The sequence below is a fragment of the Scyliorhinus canicula genome, chromosome 7 (genome assembly GCF_902713615.1).
Source record: "Scyliorhinus canicula chromosome 7, sScyCan1.1, whole genome shotgun sequence".
NCBI lineage: Eukaryota > Metazoa > Chordata > Chondrichthyes > Carcharhiniformes > Scyliorhinidae > Scyliorhinus > Scyliorhinus canicula.
The window spans coordinates 158,650,945-158,671,824 of NC_052152.1; the positions used below are offsets into that span (position 1 = coordinate 158,650,945).

A 20,880-nucleotide genomic window follows, 5' to 3' on the forward strand; every position below is an offset into this window, starting at 1 on the left:
GTTGTATCTGAACAGAGGCTTTAATACACTTACAACAGAGCCAGCCTATTCGTCGTTGAACTTCAGATGAACTGCAGGCTGGCTCTAAGGCACTGATCTTTATACATCGGTCCCAGGGGGAGGAGTCCTGGGCGGAGCCAAGGGAGGAGCCCAGTACAAACTCTCTCGTACTCCCAGAGAACTCCCCCTGGTGGTCGGATACTATATACAGCATTGATCTTACAACGGGTAGATAACGAACATATATACATGGAGTGATATTGGCAACTATATATAGTGTGAATCACATTCACCACATGAGGTACATGTGCCAGCGCACAGGTGGACCGACTCCGGACTCTGCACGACAACCTTTGTCACCCGGGAATCACTCGGTTGTACCACTTCATCAAGGCTCGCAATCTGCCCAACTCCGTTGAGGAAGTCAGGGCAATCACCAGAGACTGCCAGGTCTGTGTGGAGTGCAAACCGCACTTATACCAGCCAGACCATCCGCGCCTGGTGAATACCTCAGCGTGGACTTCAAAGGGCCCCTCCCCTCCACCGACCGTAACACGTACTTCCTCAGTGTGGTCGATGAGTACTCCCGATTCCCCTTCGCCATCCCATGCACCGATATGACATCTGCCACCATCATCAAAGCCCTCAACATCATCTTCGTTCTGTTCGGCTTCTCCCCCCCCCCCCCGGCTAAGTGCTGGGAGGCAACCAGGGCAAGGGGCAGGCCACATAGTGGTGAAGGCTGACCACAGGGAAAGCCCGCACTCCCCCTGTAGTTGGATGGTTGGGTGGAGGCTCCCTCCCAGGGGGAAGAACAGCCAGCTACTGGCCTCCACATGACCGAGTGGACGTACTCCGAGCGGTGGCCTGGCTCAGCCAGCGCTCAACAGCGGTTTTTCTTCCTGTGTCAGCCACTGCTTTCTGTATCTGTCCCGTCCACCTTCTGACCTCAACTTTTGAACCTTGTATGAGAGGCCCTGTGGGTCGGGGTGATACACCCTAGTTAAAACTACAATGGTTGTAAAATTCTTGTAAGTACATGTTCTGAAATGTTAACATCCTAATAAAGAACATTAAAAAAAGGAATTATGCAACCATTTCTGTTTCTTTGAACTTGGTCCCATGCAATATCTGGACAGCAGCATCCAATTTGAAAAACACAAACATCGCAATCAACAGTTCCATGTAGAAATGAGAATATTTTGAACTAAGAGTGACGTTCTATTGCCGTATGACTCCACTGGTTTCATTTCCAAGTGTAAAAATGGCAATAGCTTCCAGTATATTAGCACCAATCAATTCACCTACAATAATGTGCTACTTCTGTCCACACAAGTGGGTTTTGTTAAACAAAGAATTACACTTTGCGTTGCAAATGCCCACCATGGAGTTTGTAGTAGGAGGGCAAAGTAGTGCAGGAATTGGAAATCTGAAAAATAAACAGGAAATGCTAGAAAGAGCTGGGAGACCAGGCAGCATCTGTGGGAAGAGAAACAGTCAATGGGTGGAATTTTACCAACACTTGTCAGAGTGTAGGCTCTGACTGAAAAACCAGCATGTGGGCGGAATTCTCTGATAATTGGTCTATGTCCCCACGCCCACGAGAAAACGGGCGTGAATCACTCTGGACTTTCCTGGAGAAAGTCCAGAATGATCCTCCGTTTTGCAGGGGGCTAGCAGGGCCCCAGAGTGTTGCTCGCAGCTCCGGCTGCCGATACGGGACCCTGCACTTCCGGCCGTAGATCTGCGCATGTGTGTGGCGGCGGCCCAGCACAGCATGGCGGACCAACACCGCGGGCCGGCCCCAACAATATAGGCCCCACGAGATTGCCTGCTCCCATCGATCGGTGGCCCCCGATCACGAGCCTGGTCGTTCAGGCCCCCCCCCGGTGACGGATCCCCCCCCCCCCCCGCCCCTCCACCAGGGCAGCCGCGGACTGAGTCTTGCTAGGGGATTGCTAGTTTACTGGTCTATTTTCGGGCTAACTGTGCCAAATTCCAAATTTCTCTCACTCTCGCCTGACCGTCCTTTGACACTGGGTCCTCCGCGGTCCTCTTATCAGTTGTGGTGAGCGAGCCGACTTCTCCCAGAATCCTCCTCAGTTACTTTTCACAGTTGCCCTCTGTTGGAAGCTCTTTGACACAGAGTCCTCTGCAATCCCCTTCTCACTGGATGCACTATACAAATGACCAAGTTTTGCGCAATCGTCTGACAAAGCCATGGTTGTTAAGTGTCTCATACTGAAACCTCTGTAAAGTGTATCATATTGAAATCTCAGACCGAAATGGGTTTTATAAATGGAGACATAAACTTTGTTTTGCTGAGCCTAAATAAAACAGTTCCACCCCATTGTGATGTCAATTCTGAGCACCTGGAAGATATGAGGCATGGAGGGAAGTTAAGGAGCTCTGGGGTATAAAGGGCGTGGAAACAGGATAAGTACCAGGAGCCATGGGACGGGATTCTCCGAGCCTCTGCACCGCAATCGTGCCAGAATGGGTCATTGGACCCGCAACGCCTTCGCGCAATTCTCTGGCGACCGGAGAATCCCTGGCAGTCGCGCGCATGCGGCCAACAAGACGCCAGTTGGGGTCCGTTGAAAGAGGCCCCCGCGGTGATTCTCTGCGGACGATCGGCTGAGTTCCCGCCGGCGTGGTTCACATATGGTTCCACCTGACGAGAGTTCGGAGTCGCGGCTGCGGTGGTTGTCCTGATGGGGTGTGGGAGGATACATCACCGGCGGGGGGGGGGGGGGGGGGAGCCTTCACGATGGCCAGGCCCGCGATCGGGGGCCACCGATTGGCGGGTGCGCACGATTTGGGAGGGGGCCTACTTCTTTGGCGCCAGCCCGCTGTGTGGGTCCGCCATGTTGCACGGGGCCGGTGCCACAGTTGGCCGCCGCGCGCATTTGCGGACCTTTGGCCGGAAATCCAGGGCCCCATATCAGAAGCCTGAGCTGCGTGGAGCACTCCGGGGCCCTGCTAGCCCCCTGCAAAACTGAGACTCACCTCGGACTCTCTAGAAAAAAGTACGGAGTGATTCGCACCCATTTTTCCTTGGGCATGGAGACATAGCCCCATTATTGGAGAATCCCGCCCATGATTTCTCTCCTCGGTCCTGATGATTGTATTATTCCATTGCACATATCATGGTATTTATATTTCACTAGTGGAGCTGTGAAGGAGCAGCATCCAGTCCAGTGTTAAAAAAGGAGATTTTCTTTTCAACATCTCCTCCACAATGTCATACATTCATCATAACTCTACTAAATTTAAATAAATGTGGTGAGGCATCATTACTCTCCATGTGAGTGGACAATTAACTTGGAGCTGGCCAGACATACCCATTGGAACACTGGGGTGATAAATGTAACAGCCAAAGGACAATCCAACTTAGAGAGCTGTTTCGATTCTGAAAAACAAGGTTGTTTACTGTTACTTATTTTCTTAAAGGATATTTTACAAGCAAACGTGGATTTCTTTTTAAGCAGAATCACGTCAACAAACCAGAAAATCTACAAGACTTTTTTTTATTGTTTACTAAAGAATTTTTGGATATGATACAAACACTACAGTCCTTAAAGAAACGATTCATGGAAATAATATGCCTTGTAACCCTTTAAGTTCTAGACTTATTTTCCAATGTTCAAAATATGCATCTGCTTCCAGACAGCAAATTCACAAATTACATTCTGTAAAATGTCAACTGTGCAGAATGATAAACATTAGAAGAATTCCGCACACCAAAAGCAAACTACACAGTCTTCATTCTTATGTTTCTTGGTAAATTAGAGTATATTTGGGGATTCCAATCCAAGTCCACCTTCAGTGAAGGAAAAAGGACTTGCACTTATATAATGCCTTTCACAATGAGACATCTCAAAGTGATTTCCAACCAGTTTTGAACACTTTTGAAGTGGCGTCACTATTGTAATATGAAAGCCAATCTGCATGTAGCAAGCTTCCACACACAACAATGTGATAATAACCAACTAATCTATTTTTGTGATATTGATTGTGAGCTAAATATTGGTCAAGATGCCAGAGAGAACTCGCCAGATCTTCTTCAAAATTGTCATGAAATTTGTTATGTTTTCTTGGGAGAATATACAGTATTTCGGGGGCGGGATTCTCTGACCCCCCGCCGGGTCGGAGAATCGCCAGGGACCGGCGTCAATCCTGCACCCGCCGTATCCCGAATTCTCCGCCACCAGAGATTCAGTGTCGAGCCTCTCCCGCCGGCGGGAATCAAAACACCTACCTTACCGGCAGGAGCAGGCGGCGCGGGCGGGCCCCGGGGTCCTGGGGGTCGCGGAGCGATCTGGCCCCGGGGGGGGGGGGGGGGGGGTGTCCCCAAGGTGTCCTGGCCCGCGATCGGTGCCCACCGATCGGCGGGCGGGCCTGTGCCGTGGGGGTACTCTTTTCCTTCCGCCTTCGCCATAGTCTTCACCATGGCAGAGGCGGAAGTGACCCTCTCCACTGCGCATGGGCGGGGATGACGTCAGCAGCCGCTGGCGCTCCGGCGCATGCGTGGACTTCCGCCGGCCGGCGAAGGCCGTTCAGCCCCGGCTGGCGTGACGCCGAAGGCCGTCCACGCCAGCCGGCGGAGCGCCAACCACTCCGGCGCGGGCCTAGCCCCTCAATGTGAGGGCTTGGCCCCTAAAGGTGCGGAGACTTCCGTACCTTTGGGGCGACCCGACGCCGGAGTGGTTCAGGCCACTCCATCGCGCCGGGACCCCCCGCCCGCCGGGTAGGGGTGAATCCCGGCCCGGGCCTGGAAAGCACTGCCTGGAAGTGTGGTTGAAGCAGGTTCGATTGAGACATTCAAGAGGGCATTAGATGATAATTTAATAGAAACAATGTGCAAGAGTTTGGGGAAAAGGCAGGAGAATGGCACTAAGTTATAGTGCTCATTTGGAGAGCTGGTGCAGCACGATGAGCCCAATGACCTCCTTCTGCACCATAAGAACTCTGCAATTCTGTGACTTTGGTTTAACATTACACCCAAAAACTGTGCAGCACTCTCTGAGTACTTCATTCATCATCGAAGATTAAATGGCACTGTGATTAACAATGTCGCTTAATTGGGAAAAATTAAAATTAGACAATGGCATCCAACGATTGCTAATTCAGCTAATTAATTCAGATTAAGCATGTTGAATACTTGCTTGGAGATCATGCTATACGGAGTACGGATTATTTTGTTCAACAAAATATAGCTATATTGTTAGCACAGCTTTCTATGCACATAAGACAGTTATATCTGAAAACTAACAGACATTCAAATAATTTTTTCATTTAAAATGAATTAACAATGCTACAATTTTATTTTGCAGAGTTTCCCCTGTCAGTAGAAGTTCTTCAAGGCCAAGACTGTCGTCAGTAAAATCAACAAAGAGGCATATCATTTCACAAAAGAACTCCAGTAGCTTGGAGCCACAGCCTACCCGAGTAGAGAAAATATGCAAATCATTGCGGAAAGGTCTAAAGTAAGGACCAATATTAAGTGTACTACGACGTAAAATAAACTTGTAAAGTACAACTTACTTCATTCAGCTTTGGTCATATACCTATGCTACAGTGTTATTTGGTTAAATTAACCGAGTGCTAACTAACCTTTGCAATGATCAATGAGAAAATAAGTTCCTGCCTGCAGTGTATACAGACTGTGTTCTCTGTCATTAAAGCTGGGAGGCATTGTGAGGACAAAGGGTCTTGTTTCGCTGTTTTACACACCAGAAATCAGTGAGATCAAATGAGCAGAAGGTGGAGGAAAGGATGGTGGTTTAGACGAGAAAGGAGAAGAAGCTGGACGCAATGCTTTGGGGTGAACGATGAAGAAGAAAGACTGAGAAGATTAGTGCTACCTTGAATTGGAGGAGTGGAAGATGAATAGCAGATTAACTGGATTGGAGAGGGAGGGAGGGAGTAGGAGTAATGCTTAAACTTGGAAGGGAGAAGAAGAGTTAGTATAAACTGAGGCAGAGGAGAAAAGGTGAAGAATGGGATGAGAACTGTGAACTAGGTCCAGGAAGGGTAAATGCTTTGTAAATTTGGACAATGAGGGGGGTGGGGTTGGGGTGGGCGCGGTGTGGAGGGGCGGGGGGCGGTGGAGATTGAATGTGTGCAAGTTACTGTTGAGGTAACATGGTGGTTCCATTGAAGGTCTGTTAAAATGTAAATGTCATTCTGATTTTCCTTTTCCTGTTACATAAAAATGGCAATTGTAAAGTATAAAACTGCTTGAAAATTTCCAGAATGTATCATTTGCACAATCAAAATTTCCATGGGTGCCCTGAGGAATGGATTGTTGGGCGGAAGCTTCTGTCCTGGGGCCAAAGTGTGGTGGCTGGGAAAGTCAACATGGTTCCGCTTGGTGGCAGGGTGGATTTTCACACATGGGCCGGGATTTACCTAGCAACCCGCGACGTATTTTTCAGCAGTGGAGGAAGCCCGCCAGCAGGATTTTCTGGTCCTGCCTTTGTCAATGGGAGCTCCCACTGCATGCACCCCTCGGCGCCAGGAAATCCGTCAGTGGGACCGGAATATCCTGCCAGTGTGAACAGCCGGTAAATTCCGGTCTAGATTTTCTGCTTTTAACCTTATTAGCTATGCATCAACAAAGAGCACATTGAACCTTGTAGTGGGGTGGGCAGTGATTCATCTGTGTCCCACCATTATCTCATGGGCCAAAAGTCCTGGCATCATATTTAAATGGAACTCGCAAAGACATTCTCTTCCTTGTGCCCAACAACAACAATACATCAGGTTCATGCTTCAGTGAGGCCTCCCTAGAGATTCACCTCCAGACCATCCAGGAGAGGTCGAATATCTTCTTCGAGGGATGGGAATAGAAGATCCTTCCGCCTGACACCCTAGCTTGGGAAGGGGTCCCTGGGAGGTCAACGCCCATAACACTCAAAAAATGGCTGCCCTGTAATGCAGGAAATGATCAGATGCGCTCCGTCAGGGTATGTGAAATTTCTACTCACTCCAAACTCTCTCACAAGGGCATCAGGCAGTCTAATTGTTAAGTGGAGGCCACACCAGCAGATGGGAAATCAGCACTGATTGTTTGACAGCAACTTTAAGATCAGCATTGCATATAAAATTCTGCACAAATGGCATATTAATCCCTTGCTGGGGTGGACTCAGCACACACAACATACATGCATGCTTCTGAAATGCTCTTTCATCCATAGTGCTCACAGTCAATCCATGTCTTTGTGCAGGACAAGATTGCCCACAGCCAACAGGCTTGGGGGGCGGGGGGGGGCAAGGGGGACTCCAGAGCTCAGGACATTCTCCTCCTGTGAGGAGAAAACAGCAGAGTTCACTGGAAAAGATAGGGATTTCTGCTGATTGGAAGACGAGATCGGCCTCCCCCAACAAGCCAGTGAGAGTCCATTCAGTTTACATTGACAACATGTGGACAATGACTGTGGGCAACCTATTGGGTAGTTGCCTGCCCAGTCAATCAATAATTATCTCTTCTATCTATTCCTGCCAAGGAAGGACAGAGGAAGAGTTCCAGCAAGCATCTCAGTCCCAGCCCCGAGAGCACCTCAGATGAGAAGCCAGAGGAATAATCTGTTGAAGCTCCATCACTGCCTTCACCTGCGCCCTCCACCAACACAGACACATGCACCTCAGTGGATCATAGTTATAGGATCGCCCTGGGGTCATAATCTAGTGATCACCTCCTGGAAAATTGTCCACAGCAGGCAGCAGCAGTGACAGCCATTGTCTCTGACATTCGGAGGACTGCTGGAGACCAGGCCCCTTCAGAGTCTTGAGTCCAATGACGAACCTCTGGAATCGGCCTGGAGAGAGATTTTGGGGATGCAAAGACAGGCAGGGGAACATCAGGCAGAGTTGTCAGCAGCCGTCACCAAACTGGAATGAAGGGTAGAGGAGTCTGTCCACATTCTGTCTGATGTTGTGGCTCCAGCATGCAAGCACCTTGAAGCCTCCATGGAAAGGGTGGTGGCTGTCTTGGAGACCCAGATGCAGAACTTTCTGCCAGATTTGGGCTTGATCGTGCACACCATCATTGGTTCCAGCAGTGGCTAGGTGTAAGGGGGTGGAGCACCTCGATCTCCCTGCAGATGCCCCTTCTCCTCAAGAAGTCGGCTGGAGCCCTCGGCCCCCCAGAGGGATGAGCAGCACCAGCCAGACATCCTGGGGGCATTTAAATGGGACACTTCAAGGGCATCCTGCCACTCCAAATCTGCTCAATCTGTTACCCCATAACCTCCGGTAGGTCAGGCCAAGGAGGGTGCACCTGATCCTGAGCAAGAGACCGTTCGCAGACCAGGGCCCTCCAGGGGACACTGGTCAAAATCATCTCAGACAGCAGGGTATAGGAGTCAGCAGGCAGCCTCCACCTCTGGTACAGATATCACGGCTGCACCTAGACATTGAGATAGAGATAGGAAAATTAAGAAGTTGTGAATGCACAATGGTGGTATGGGTGTTCATTCACTGCACGTAATCTGCATTATTATAAATATGTTTCACATTTGTCCTGCTCCAAGTCACAGGTATTGAATAGCTAATCGATGTGATGCAGGAACCCACGTTCCTTCAAAGGTACAAAATCAACCGCCCCAGCCATCTCCCATCTTGCCCCCCAGTTTAATGGGTGCGATCAAACGGCTTTGTCATGCCCAACTCGGAGACGCAACAAGGCTGTTAAATCCTGCAAGGCTTTGGGGCAGCACGGTAGCATTGTGGATAGCACAATCGCTTCACAGCTCCAGGGTCCCAGGTTCGATTCTGGCTTGGGTCACTGTCTGTGCGGAGTCTGCACATCCTCCCCGTGTGTGCATGGGTTTCCTCCGGGTGCTCCGGCTTCCTCCCACAGTCCAAAGATGTGCAGGTTAGGTGGATTGGCCATGATAAATTGCCCTTAGTGTCCAAAATTGCCCTTAGTGTTGGGTGGGTTACTGGGCTATGGGGATAGGGTGGAGTTGTTGACCTTGGGTAGGGTGCTCTTTCCAAGAGCCGGTGCAGACTCGATGGGCTGAATGGCCTCCTTCTGCACTGTAAATTCTATGATTCTATGATTCTTGGGAGATTTGTCACTCTTGGTACACCTCGTGAGATCTAACAAGATCTCGCAACAGGCGCCGGAATGTGGCGACTAGGGGCTTTTCACAGTAATTTCATTGCAGTGTTAATGTAAGCCTATTTGTGACAATAAAGATTATTATTATTATAAGACGTCACGATTTGGATCTCGCCCTTACTGGCTTGTGATCCAGATTTACATATTTAAGTAAGCGGCTAGACTCACTTAAATATATCAGCACCCGATCCTCCCGAGGCATGGGAACGAACTGTTACCGGAAGACCTCGCCATGGCGCCATTTCATACAAGTCCACACAAACCTGGACCAGGCATAGCGCTACCTGGGGGTGGGGCTCCCATGCTATCAGAGGCCCCAGTGTGGTCGAACTCTGGGTAGGGTACTTTTTTGGCATTGTTGCTGCCCCTCGGCCCGCCAGCCTGGCACTGCCATGTGGGGCACCTTGTCAGTGCCACCCTGGCAGTGCCACCCTGGCATTGCATTACCAGGGTTCCCATGTGTCACTGTCAGGCTGGCAGAGGGACATCAGGGTGCCAGGGTGTAAGGCTGACAGTGCCAAGGTGCGCAGGTTGCCTATACAAGGGATCGGGCCTGGGGTTGCCCTACCCTTATGAGGTGGGCTAAGGAGGTGCTGGAGGACCTCCTAAAAGGTAAGCTGGGGTATTGAGGGGGTGGGTGTGGGGTTCTGGAGACTGTAGATGTGCCCTTTGATCTTTTTCTGTACTGCTGAGAATGAAAGTAAGTGCGGCTTTGGGCAAGGAAGAAAAAAAAAGAGTCCCATTTGATGGGCGGCACGGTGGCACAGTAGTTAGCACTGCTGCATCACAGTGCCAGGGACCCGGGTTCGATTCCGACCTTGGGTAACTATGTGTGTGGAGTCTTCACATTCTCTCCGTGTCTGCGTGGGTTTCCTCCGGGTGCTCCGGTTTCCTCCCACAGTCCAAAGATGTGCAGGTTAGGTGGATTGACCATGGCTAAATTGCCCCTTAGTGTCCAGGGATGTGCACGTTAGGTTAAGGGGGTAGGGTGGGGTGGGCAGGTGAATGGATCTAGATAGAGTGTTTGAAGGGTCGGTGCAGACTCAATGGGCCTAATGGCCCCCTTCCGCTCTGTCGTGATTCTATGATATCGGGGTTGTTCTTGGCACTGCTGGTGCTGAGAAACGCCCTGCTAAACACGCCCAAAACAGGACTCTGTTTTTTCCCCCGTTAAATGGTGTCCAATAAATTTCACTCAATTTCATCACAGTGAATGGTCTTTACTTCCACAACAGCATTGCTTCACAAAATCTCTCTGAATTCACGGAGCTTAAATCAATATGTAATTCATGACATTATGTTACTCATTGGCTTAGGGTTCCCAGAAATGATTGTGAACTGAACAATGTTGAGGATTGTAATGATATCTGAGTGTGCAGCAACATTGGTGAAGGGAATAAGTTATCCGTTTCAAAACTGACTGCCCACATCTGTACCAGGTGCTAAGGCCATGCAAGACGTAAACGTGGCAGGCTTCTGATGAATGTAGAGTTATGAGTGTTTGTTAACAATCACATGATGGTCCTGTTGAACCACTGCCTGTGATGACAATGCTGTCATAACTTGCAGCTTTGTGTCCATGCGGTCGTATTACACACTGCCATGTTCTGATGTCCAATTGCACCTCGGGGCCCAGTATCAAAATGTGGCCTCTGCATTCATTTTGGATGAGTGTTAGAATTTGGAGAGATGGTGCGGTCTGGATGTTGATCCCTCTTTAGACAATCAAGTGCGAACCAATGAATGTTAATTTATCTTATCTAAGCAGTTGTCACACTGGCAAGAGAGACACCTCTTGAAGAATGCCATTGCTTTTGACTTGCTGGAGCCATGGTTGAAGGGACTGCACTAGTTGCTTAAAGATATGCATTGTTGGGGTGCTTGTCCAATTCCACATTGACCACACCACAATGGTCGCTTGACTACTGCACATTCCAAGGATAATGCATAATGTGGGTTCAAGGTGACTTATGCTTCCTCAGTGACCATTGTAAGATTGTTCACCTTTTGTGATATGTTGAAGATGGCAGGGAATTTGTTCCCTTGCATCGAAGCATGAAGAGAACTGCACTTCGAACAACTTGATTCACCTTATTCCTCCTGGAATTGTGTAGCTATGAGGTTGTCTTGCGTATGTCTGCTGAATTATGCTTGTGTAATAACATCCTCATGTAGCCCGTCTGAATCCTGACGCTCTTCAGATTCATCCCCTTCAACGTTCTCCTTGCCTGAGAAGATGTGAAGCTCCTCCATGTTTTTCTGTGGCAACACATCCCCTGTTTGCAATGCTAGATCGTGCAAGGTGCAGCAAACAACAATGCTGCAGGACACTCTCTGTGATGAGTATCGGAGAGCTCCACCCAAAGGGCCCAACATCTGAAATGTATCTTTAAGCGGTCAATAGTCTGCTGTATTAAGGACCTTGTGGCTGATGTGCAGCATTGTATCTCTCCTCAGATTCACTCTCTGATGATGAACAGGTATCATTAGCCAGATCTTCAAGGGTTTTCCCATAACACCGAGAAGCCAACCCTCCAAGCAGTGAGCTCCCCCAACTATCTTTGGCACCTGGAAGTGACTCAAAATGTATGAACCATGTGAACTTGCTAGGTAGTGAGTAAACAATGCAAGATCTGGGGCGAAATTCTCCCCTGCCCGGCGGGGTGGGGGGTCCCGGCGTAGCGGAGTGGCACCAACCACTCTGGCGTCGGGCCTCCCCAAAGGTGCGGAATTCTTTGCACCTTTAAGGGCTCGGCCCGCGCCGGAGTGCCTCCCGCTCCGCCGATGGCGCCAAAACTGGCGCCAACGGCCTTTGGCGCTACGCCGCCCGGCGTCGGGACTGGCCGAAAGGCCTTCGCTGGTCTGCGCCTACGCCGGAGCGTCAGCGGCCACTGACGTCACCACCGGCGCATGCGCGGTGGAGGGGGTCTCTTCCGCCTCCACCATGGGGCGCTGGGGGCCCGCTCGCGCCGCCAATCCCGCCGGCACAGAGGTGGTTTAAACCACGTCGGTGGGAGAGGCCTGTCAGCGGCGGGACTTTGGCCCATCGCGGGCCAGAGAATCGCCGCGAGGGGCCTGCCGATCGGCGGGGCGTGATTCCCGTTCCCGCCGATTCCCGGGTTGCGGAGAATTTCGGCCACGGCGGGGGCGGGATTTACGCCGGCCCCGGGCAATTCCCCGACCCTGCGGGGGTCAGAGAATTCTGTCCCTGCTTTCTGTGATCACAAATTAGTGTATGTTTATAGAGTGAAATCCTTGTGTGCAGTCATTGGTGTCCTACACGCAGAGATATCAGCGAATCCAAAAGTCCTGGCAGCCTAGCTTGCTCCATCCATGTAGAACTGCACTTAATTGCACATAGAACAGTACAGCCCACGATGTTTTGCCGACCATTCTCCTAATCTAAGATCAACCTAACCTCCACCCCTTCAATTTACTGCTGTCCATGTGCCTGTCTAAGAGTTGCTTAAATGTCCCTCATGACTCTGACTCCACCACCTCTGCTGGCAGTGCAATCCATGCTCCCACCACTCTCTGTGTAAAGAAACTACCTCTGACTTCTCCCCTGTACCTTCCTCCAATCACCTTAAAATTATGTCCCCTCGTGACAGCCATTTCCACCCTGGGGAAAAGTCTCAGGCTATCCACTCTATCCATGCCTCTCATCACCTTGTACACCTCAATCAAGTCACCTCTCTTCCTTCTTCGCTCCAGTGAGAAAAGCCCTAGGTCCCTCAACCTTTCTTCATAAGACATGCCCTCCAGTCCAGGCAGCATCCTGGTAAATCTCCTCTGTACCCTCTCCAAAGCATCCACATCCTTCCTATAATGAGGCGACCTGTACTGGACACAATATTCAGAGTGTGGTCTAACCAGTGTTTTATAAAGCTGCAGCAAAACCTCGCGGCTCTTAAATTCAATCCCCCTGTTAATGAAAGCACACCATAAGCCTTCTTAACAATCCTATCAGCCTGGATGGTTGTGGACCCCAGGATCCCTCTGTTGTTCCTCACTTCCAAGAATCCTGCCTTTAACCCTGTATTCAGCATTAAAATTTGACCTTCCAAAAATGAATCACATCACATTTATCAAGGTTGAACTCCATCTGCCACTTCTCAGACCAGCTCTGCATCCTGTCAATGACCTGTTGTGACCTGCAACAACCCTCAACACTATCTACAACTCCCCCAAACTTTGTGTCAATGGCAAACTTACTAACCCACCCTTCCACTTCCTCATCCAAGTCATTTATAAAAACCATAAAGAGCAGAGGTCCCAGAACAGATCCTTGTGGGACACCACTGGTCACCAACCTCCAGGGGGAATACTTTCCCCATCCACTACCACTCGCTGTCTTCTTTCGGCCAGCCAATTCTGTATCCAGCCAGCCAAATTTCCCTGTATCCCGTGTCCCCTAACCAAATGATGAGTTGTTTGAAAAGGGGATCCACCCACCTCCCTTCTGCATTTGGTGTCATCAATTCTGAGATTCTCAAAGGTCTCTAATAGAGTCCTGGAATGACTGCTGTCAAAAAGGTTCACTGCAGTGTTGACCTTCAGAGTAACCAGCATTGGATGCCTTCCAAGTCTGTGTGGCATCAGTTCTTCATGGAGATGTAGCAAATATGAGCTACCATATCCCTAGTTAACTGAAGATGTCTGCAGCACTGTCTTTCATTCATCTCCATGTATGAACTGGGGGCTGGATTCTCCATTCTGGAGACTAAGTCCCCACGCCGACGTGAAAACGGTGGTGTTTTAAGCCAGGAATACTGGCGCAAAATGGCCACCGATTCCCTGTTCCGGGGGGAGTTTGCAGGAGGCCGGGGAGAGCTCCCAGCTCTAGCTGCCTGGAGAACTGCCGGGTCCGTGGCTGCGCATGCGCATGGCGGCGGCCTGCAGAGTCCATGCTGGGCTTCATGGCAGACGCCGCTCATGGACCCGACCTGCAAAATTAGTCCCCCTCTTTAGCCGGCTCGCGCACCCCGGACTGCCCCGCCACAGTGTTCCCAGTCCCGAATAATGCCGCCCCTGCCCACGAATCGGCCCTCCCCCGACTGTGGCAGCGTTGGGCTGAGTCCGCAGCCGCCACGCTACGTTCCCGACGGGTGAGACCACACGCTCCCACGTCATCGGAAACTCGGCCGGTCGAGGACGGAGCATCGGAGGGCGGGCCTCAGCCAACGTTCGTAGGCCGTGGATACGGCGTGCAGCATCCTCCGGGAATACGCCGGTTTTCAGGGGGTGGAGCATCATGAAAGCGGTGCCGTCCCCGATATTGGTGTCATCGGGGATTCTCTGCCCCGTTGCCGAACACAATTTTGGCGTCGGGGATCGGAGAATCCAGCCCTGTGTCTTCTGTAGACCTGTGGTCATGTCAAACATCTTTGTGGATTTGGTTCCTCCTCATCGGCATCTGGATCTCCATAAGGCTCTGCTGGCTCTTGTTCCTCAGGGCAACGGTCTTCCCTGAGCTGTGTTAATCTGTTATTACCCTTCTACTGCTCATTCTAATCAAAACTATCAGGAAAGCAATGTGCCTGCAGTTTACATTCTCCACTCCTCCCTGTATCTGTGAATGGATACAATTGAACTGTCAATGGTAATTCTGGGTGGAAGGGTCTCCCTCTATATGCAAGACAGGTATGCAGTCTCCAGCCATGATTTCCACATACTCTCCAACAACACTCAGTGCCCTTTGACTTTATGTCACTGCAGCCTCACTCTTCCACCCTACCGGCTCCCACTGACGCTTTAACTGTCACCATTCCCATCTATCACTGATACCGTCAGGAATACCCCCCCCAGGAATCCTCTACTGACTTCACTGACCTGTCCTGCTTAACTCCATTCCCTACTGCAACCCCCATGGCCATCCACACCTGCACAAGCCTATCCCCTGGCCCGGGCTCCAGCACGACCCTTCACAGCCTCCCGCTCCATACGAGCTCATGCATTGCATGACTTTTGCTGAATCTCTCTCTTTCCCAACCACCCCCAACTTTCTGTCCCCCCATCTATAAGACCATAAGACAGAGGAGCAGAATTAGGCCACTCGGCCCATCGAGGCTGCTCCCATTCAATCATGGCTGATGTTTTTCTCATCTCTATTCTCCTGCCTTCTCCCCATAAACTCTGATCCCCTTATTGATCAAAAACCTATCTATCTCTGTCTTAAAGACACTCAGTGATTTGGCCTCCACAGCCTTCTGCAGCAAAGATTTCCACAGATTCACCACCGTCTGGCTGAAGAAATTCCTCTTCATCTCTGTTTTAAAGGATCGTCTCTTTAGTCTAGGCTTCTACAACCGGCCAACTCTTCATTTCCCTCCTCACCAATGCAGACCATCACTGCCACCAGTATCTCCTGCAGCTTGAAGATCCAAGCCCTGGAAGAAGTTGCAACATGAAGATCCTGACCTTGGCAGAAGTGGCTGGTTGAAGATCCAGGACCTGGGAGAAGTGGCTGGTTGAAGATCAGAGCCCAGGGAGAAGTGGTCTGTTGAAGATCCGAGCCTGGAAGAAATAGCTGTGTCAACAGTAACCACCCGCTGGATGCTACTGAGTGGAGAAGACCCAACTGGTTGATGCTCCATCCACTCCCTGCTGTATGTAGTGCTCTCAGATCCAGCCAATGGAGGCTTCCATCTTTTCCTAATCTTTTCGGGCTTCCCCAGGTGTTCTTAAGGTAAGCACAGCATTTACACCCGCCATGATGGGGTGACTGGAATATACTGCCATCATTTAACACTGACAGGAACCCAATTTTTGGGTTCCTATGCATTGGAACCCCTTCCACCCTTTAAACCCGCCACGGGGGAACCAGGAAAATTCCACCTTTGTTTCTGGAACAGGAATTGAGTTCACAGTCTTCTGACTCAGAAGTGAGAGTGCCCATTTTAGCACGTAGCTACTCCTCCCCAGATCAGATGACTATGAACCAGTAGAAATTGAAATCTAGAGGTGTGACTTAAGCCTTGTTATATGTAGCCTGAAAATCTGAAATAGGTTTAGTTTGCTCAATTGCAAGTCCAGCCATCCATTTCTGTTGTGGTGTTTGAACTGGGGCATGGTGTTTGAGAAGGTGGGGCGAGGGGAGGGTCAGAGGAGAAGGTGGGGAGAGGAGAAGGTGGGAGGGGAGGATCAGAGGAGAAAGGGAGGGGAGGGTCATAGGAGAAGGAGGGTGGGCATTTAAGGGGCACCTAGACAAATATATGAATAGGGAGGAAATTAAAGGATACGGACTCCGTAAGGGCATGCGGTTTTAGTTTAGGCAGGTACCATGGTCGGCGCAGACTTGGAGGGCCGAAGGGCCTGTTCCTGTGCTGTATTGTTCTTTGTTCTATATCACAGCACTTATAAGAATTAAACATCTCTGGATATCCCCCCCCCCCAGATGGCAACAACTGCCTTCTAGTGCAGATGACAGACCTGTGAGGCAGAGCGTGTTTCTATGGAAATGCTTTGTGGACTGACCACTGTCTTTATTTCATTGCAGTGAATATCTCGAAACTCATCAAAATGAATTGGATTTGCTAACCATGCAACAGAAAGACATGAAAAGAAACTCCAGATCGGTATGTAGAAAAATAAAATAATACCATTATTGTTCATTTAATGTGGCTTTGGAGTTATACAGGCAACTTTTGTTTGCACTTTTCCACCATTTCGGGGCACCTGCTTTTTGAACTCTGTTAAATTTCAGAAAACTGATAGCAGTCTACTGCATAAAATATAAACCGGATTTTCATGTATTGGGAGTCTGGACTATTCCGCTTCCTATTCCCACCTGTGTCTTGGAACTCCTGAAAGGTGGGATTTCTGTAGAGTAAAGGGTTAATATCAAAAGTATACATGATGCTTATATAATAATTGTAGACCGAGTGGTCATGAGCAATGGCTACAAAAAGGGTTACTTAGTGGTAGCGCGGGAGTTATCCCCAGGAGTCTAGGCAAAGTACAAGTGCTGAAGTAGCAGCTAAGCTAGTGAATAAACTACTCTTTGTTGAAAGTCCTTGCCGTCAGTGATTCAGGAACACACAACATTTAAATAGTGTCAGAAGTTGACTGTATGGCATAAGGACTTTGTCGCATTGACCCACTAGGTTTAAAAAAATATACTTTTATTAACGCATTTATAAATAAACATCAAACACAACCACAACCAAGAGCAAAACGATAACCGAAATATAACAAACAGGAGATCACCATAACTCAAAGAGTAACCATCAACCGCAGCCCGCCCTCCCTACCATACCCCCTAGTGCAACATTTTATCCAGCCGAATGTTACGGAAACTAGTCCCATATGGGGAGGCGGTAGCATAGTGGTATTGTCATTGGACAAGTAAACCAGAGGCCCAGAATAATGCTCTGGGGACCTGGGTTCAAATCTTGCCACGGCAGATGGTGAAATTTGAATTTGTTAAAAATCTGGAATTACAAGTCTAACAAAGGCCATTGTCGATTGTCATAAAAACCCATCTGGTTATCTAATGTCCTTTAGGGAAGGGAATCTGCCATCCTTACCAGGTCTGACCTGCATGTGCCTCCGGACCCACAGCAATGTGGTTGACTTTTAACTGCCGCCCTCAAGGGCAATTAGGGATGGACAATAAGTGCCATGAACGAATTTTAAAAAACCCTCTCTGCCTCCACTTTTTTTTGTTAACCCTAACCCTCCCCCTGCTGACTTAACTGTCCTGGAAGAAGTTAATGAATGGCTTCCATCTCCGGGCAAACCCTTCCATTGACTCCCTTAAGGCGAATTTAATTTTCTCCAACCTGAGGAAATCTGCGAGGTCGCTCACCCATACCCTCAGTTTCGGAGGCTCCGAGTCCCTCCACCCCAACAGGATCCAACTTTGGGCTACCAGAGAGGCAAAGGCCAGAACGTCGGCCTCTCTCACCCCCTGGACTCCCGGCTCTTCCGACACTCCAAACATTGCCAATTCTGGACTCGGAACCACCTTCACCTTCAGTACCTCCGCCATCACGCCAACGAACCCCTGCCAAAATCCCTCCAACTTCAGGCAGGCCCAAAACCTGTGAACATGTTTCGCGGGCCGCCCGCACATCGCCCACACCTAACCTCCAGCCCCTCAAAGAACCTATTCATTCTAGTCACCGTCATATGCGGCCTATGGACGACCTTAAATTGAATGAGACTCAGCCTGGCGCACAAAGAGGACCCATTCACCCTCCTCAAAGTTGGCCCACTCCTTTTTGATGAAAATATTGAAGATAGGAAAGGTTTGAGGAGTGGCGTATTTACTGCGATGCTGCACTGTCTGATGAGTCGAAAAAGTTACAGCTTACACTCTACTAAACCTAACTACCCTGAGGCCATCGAAAAATTCGAGTCATTTGTTTTCCAGACAAAGGAGGGAAAAGAGGACCCTGAAATAATCCTAAAAAAAGTTTGAGGATATCTGTCTGCAGGTAAAAACATAATCCTAGATAGACTTGCATTCAAGTCACCAAAAGAAAGAGTGGATGAATCAATACAATCTTACACACCACCCTGAAAATATTGGCAAAGAAATGTGCGTTTGATGTTCCAATCAAATATTTTGTGGAATTCATAGTTGATTTAGTCCACAAGCAACTGATGCGAGAGAAAGATCTAACATTATAAGCAGCCATTAGTACCTGTTTTAAACAAACAAATCAGAAAAAAAGCAGGTATTTTAAGCGGGAAACAGAAGTACTGGATGCCCTGCTCTAACTGCAGAGGCCAGCACAGAACAGTTTATTTGACATATGGTAAAAGATGCAACAAATGTGGGAAATGGAATCACTTTGCGACATGCTGCAGTTTGAAATCATGGCAGCCCTTCCCAGCCACCAGCATCATTGAAGCAGGACAGTACACCATGGATAGGAGCATCAGCAAGGTGAATGAATTGGAGCTCAGCCAAAGCAATGAATCTACAAAGCCTGCAACGGCACTCTATTGTGAGATTGTTGACACCATCACAGAAACGGGTGAAATCTTTACCATCTTTAATGTAATAGGCTGTAACGCAAGATTAAAGATAAAGATTGACACTGGAGAAAAGTACAACATTTTATCTAGCCGAATGTTCGGAAACTAGACCCATATGCAACGCCGGACCCCAGCGCCCAGGTGGACCTCATGGTTTATGGCAGACAAACCATCCAAACTGAAGGTGCAGCTACTCTCCACTGCACACAGGATAATTTCACATTTCATGTAGTTGACCAGAATGTAAGGCCACTACTAAGTGTTCGGGACAGCATTCGAGTGGGGCTCATTCAACTTGGTCCAGAAAGAAGTGCAAGCTTTAGAACACCAGACCCCAGAAATGATAACATGCAAACACCTTTTCAACTGTGACATTGTTGGTTAGCCACCAGTTATATAGCACATGAGACTAGATGATTCAGTACTACCACCAACAGTCTGTGCTCCAAGAAGAGTTCCGGTACCCAGGAAGCAGAAAGTAGTTAATGAGCTACATTGGATGACAACACTGACATGATATAACTCCTGTAGACGAGGCCACCAAATTGGTTTCAGCAATGGTGGCCGCAGTAAAGAAAGGTGGCACGATTAGGATATGTATTGACACAGTCCACCTAAACAAGGCACTGCTCAGACCACATCACCCTATGAAGACAGTGGAACAGGTGATACCAGACATGCCAAATGCTAAGGTGTTCAGTATTCTTGATGTGAAATGCGAGGTCTGGTAGATACCATAAGATGAGGAATCCTCAAAACTTACCATATTCATGTCTCTGGTAGACAGATACCATTTTTTTTCGTATGCCTATGGGATCTCCACTGGCAGCAAGATCTTCCAGTGATGCATAGAGCACCTCTTTGTAGGTCAACTTCCCGAGATCATTGTTGATGGCATCCTTTTTAAAACAAATTTCCAATTGAGGGCAATTTAGCATGGCTAATTCACCTACACTGCACAGCTCCCTACTTCTCTCCCTACAGATGCTGCCAGACTTGCTGAGATTTTCCAGCATTTTCCTTTTCATTACCCTGCACACCTTTTGGGTTGTGGGGGTGAGATGCATGCAGACATGGGGAGAATGTGCAAACTCCACATGGACAGTGGCCCGGTGCCGGGATCGAACCCGGGTCCTCGGGCATGAGGCAGCAGTGCTAACCACCACGCCAACGTGCTGCCGTTGATGGCATCCTTGTTTGGGATTGTATTATGCAAGAACATCTTTCAGATTCAGGGTCAACCAGGTTTCTTACGTGGGCTGCTTACTCATAGCCAATGATGTAAAGCCTGATCCAAACAAGACAATGGCTACACGACGGAGAGCCATTCCTGTAGACAAGCACACCTTACAATGCTTTCTTGGTATGACAATTATCTTTCTAATTTGATCCTGGGTTATAGTGAGGTCACTGCACCACTTTGCCAACTTCTCCACAAGAAGAGCATTATGCAACGATCTTCACCAGACTCAAACAAAAACTTGCAGCCGCACCAGTGCTGCAATACTTTGATGTTCAGACTCCTATCAGCAGATACCTCCCAGCACAGGCTTGGTACAGTCTACATCCTGAATGGCAGACCTTTGCATCAAGGGCCCTCACTGACACTGAGACTCGTTATGCACAAATCAAAAAGGTACTTCCTGTTTTAGTCTTCATCTGTCATAAATTTCTAGACTTAGTAACATAGAAAATAGGAGCAGGAGGAGGCCATTCGGCCCTTCGAGCCTGCTCCATCATTGATTATGATTACGGCTGATCAT

General features: G+C 49.1%; 1 protein-coding gene across 11 annotated transcripts in view; it reads left to right on the forward strand.

The window, feature by feature from the left end:
* Nucleotides 1-20,880, forward strand: part of ripor3 (RIPOR family member 3) — a 318,117-nt gene that overhangs the window by 133,971 nt on the left and 163,266 nt on the right. For all 11 annotated transcript variants that reach the window (XR_005461375.1, XM_038803147.1, XM_038803155.1 and 8 more), the window contains 2 exons: nt 5,337-5,489; nt 16,629-16,707. Coding sequence is in view for 10 of the 11 variants with exons in the window: in XM_038803147.1 (XP_038659075.1) it covers nt 5,337-5,489; nt 16,629-16,707 (232 nt within the window). In the remaining variant the exon portion in view is untranslated. The remainder of the gene's footprint in view (nt 1-5,336; nt 5,490-16,628; nt 16,708-20,880) is intronic.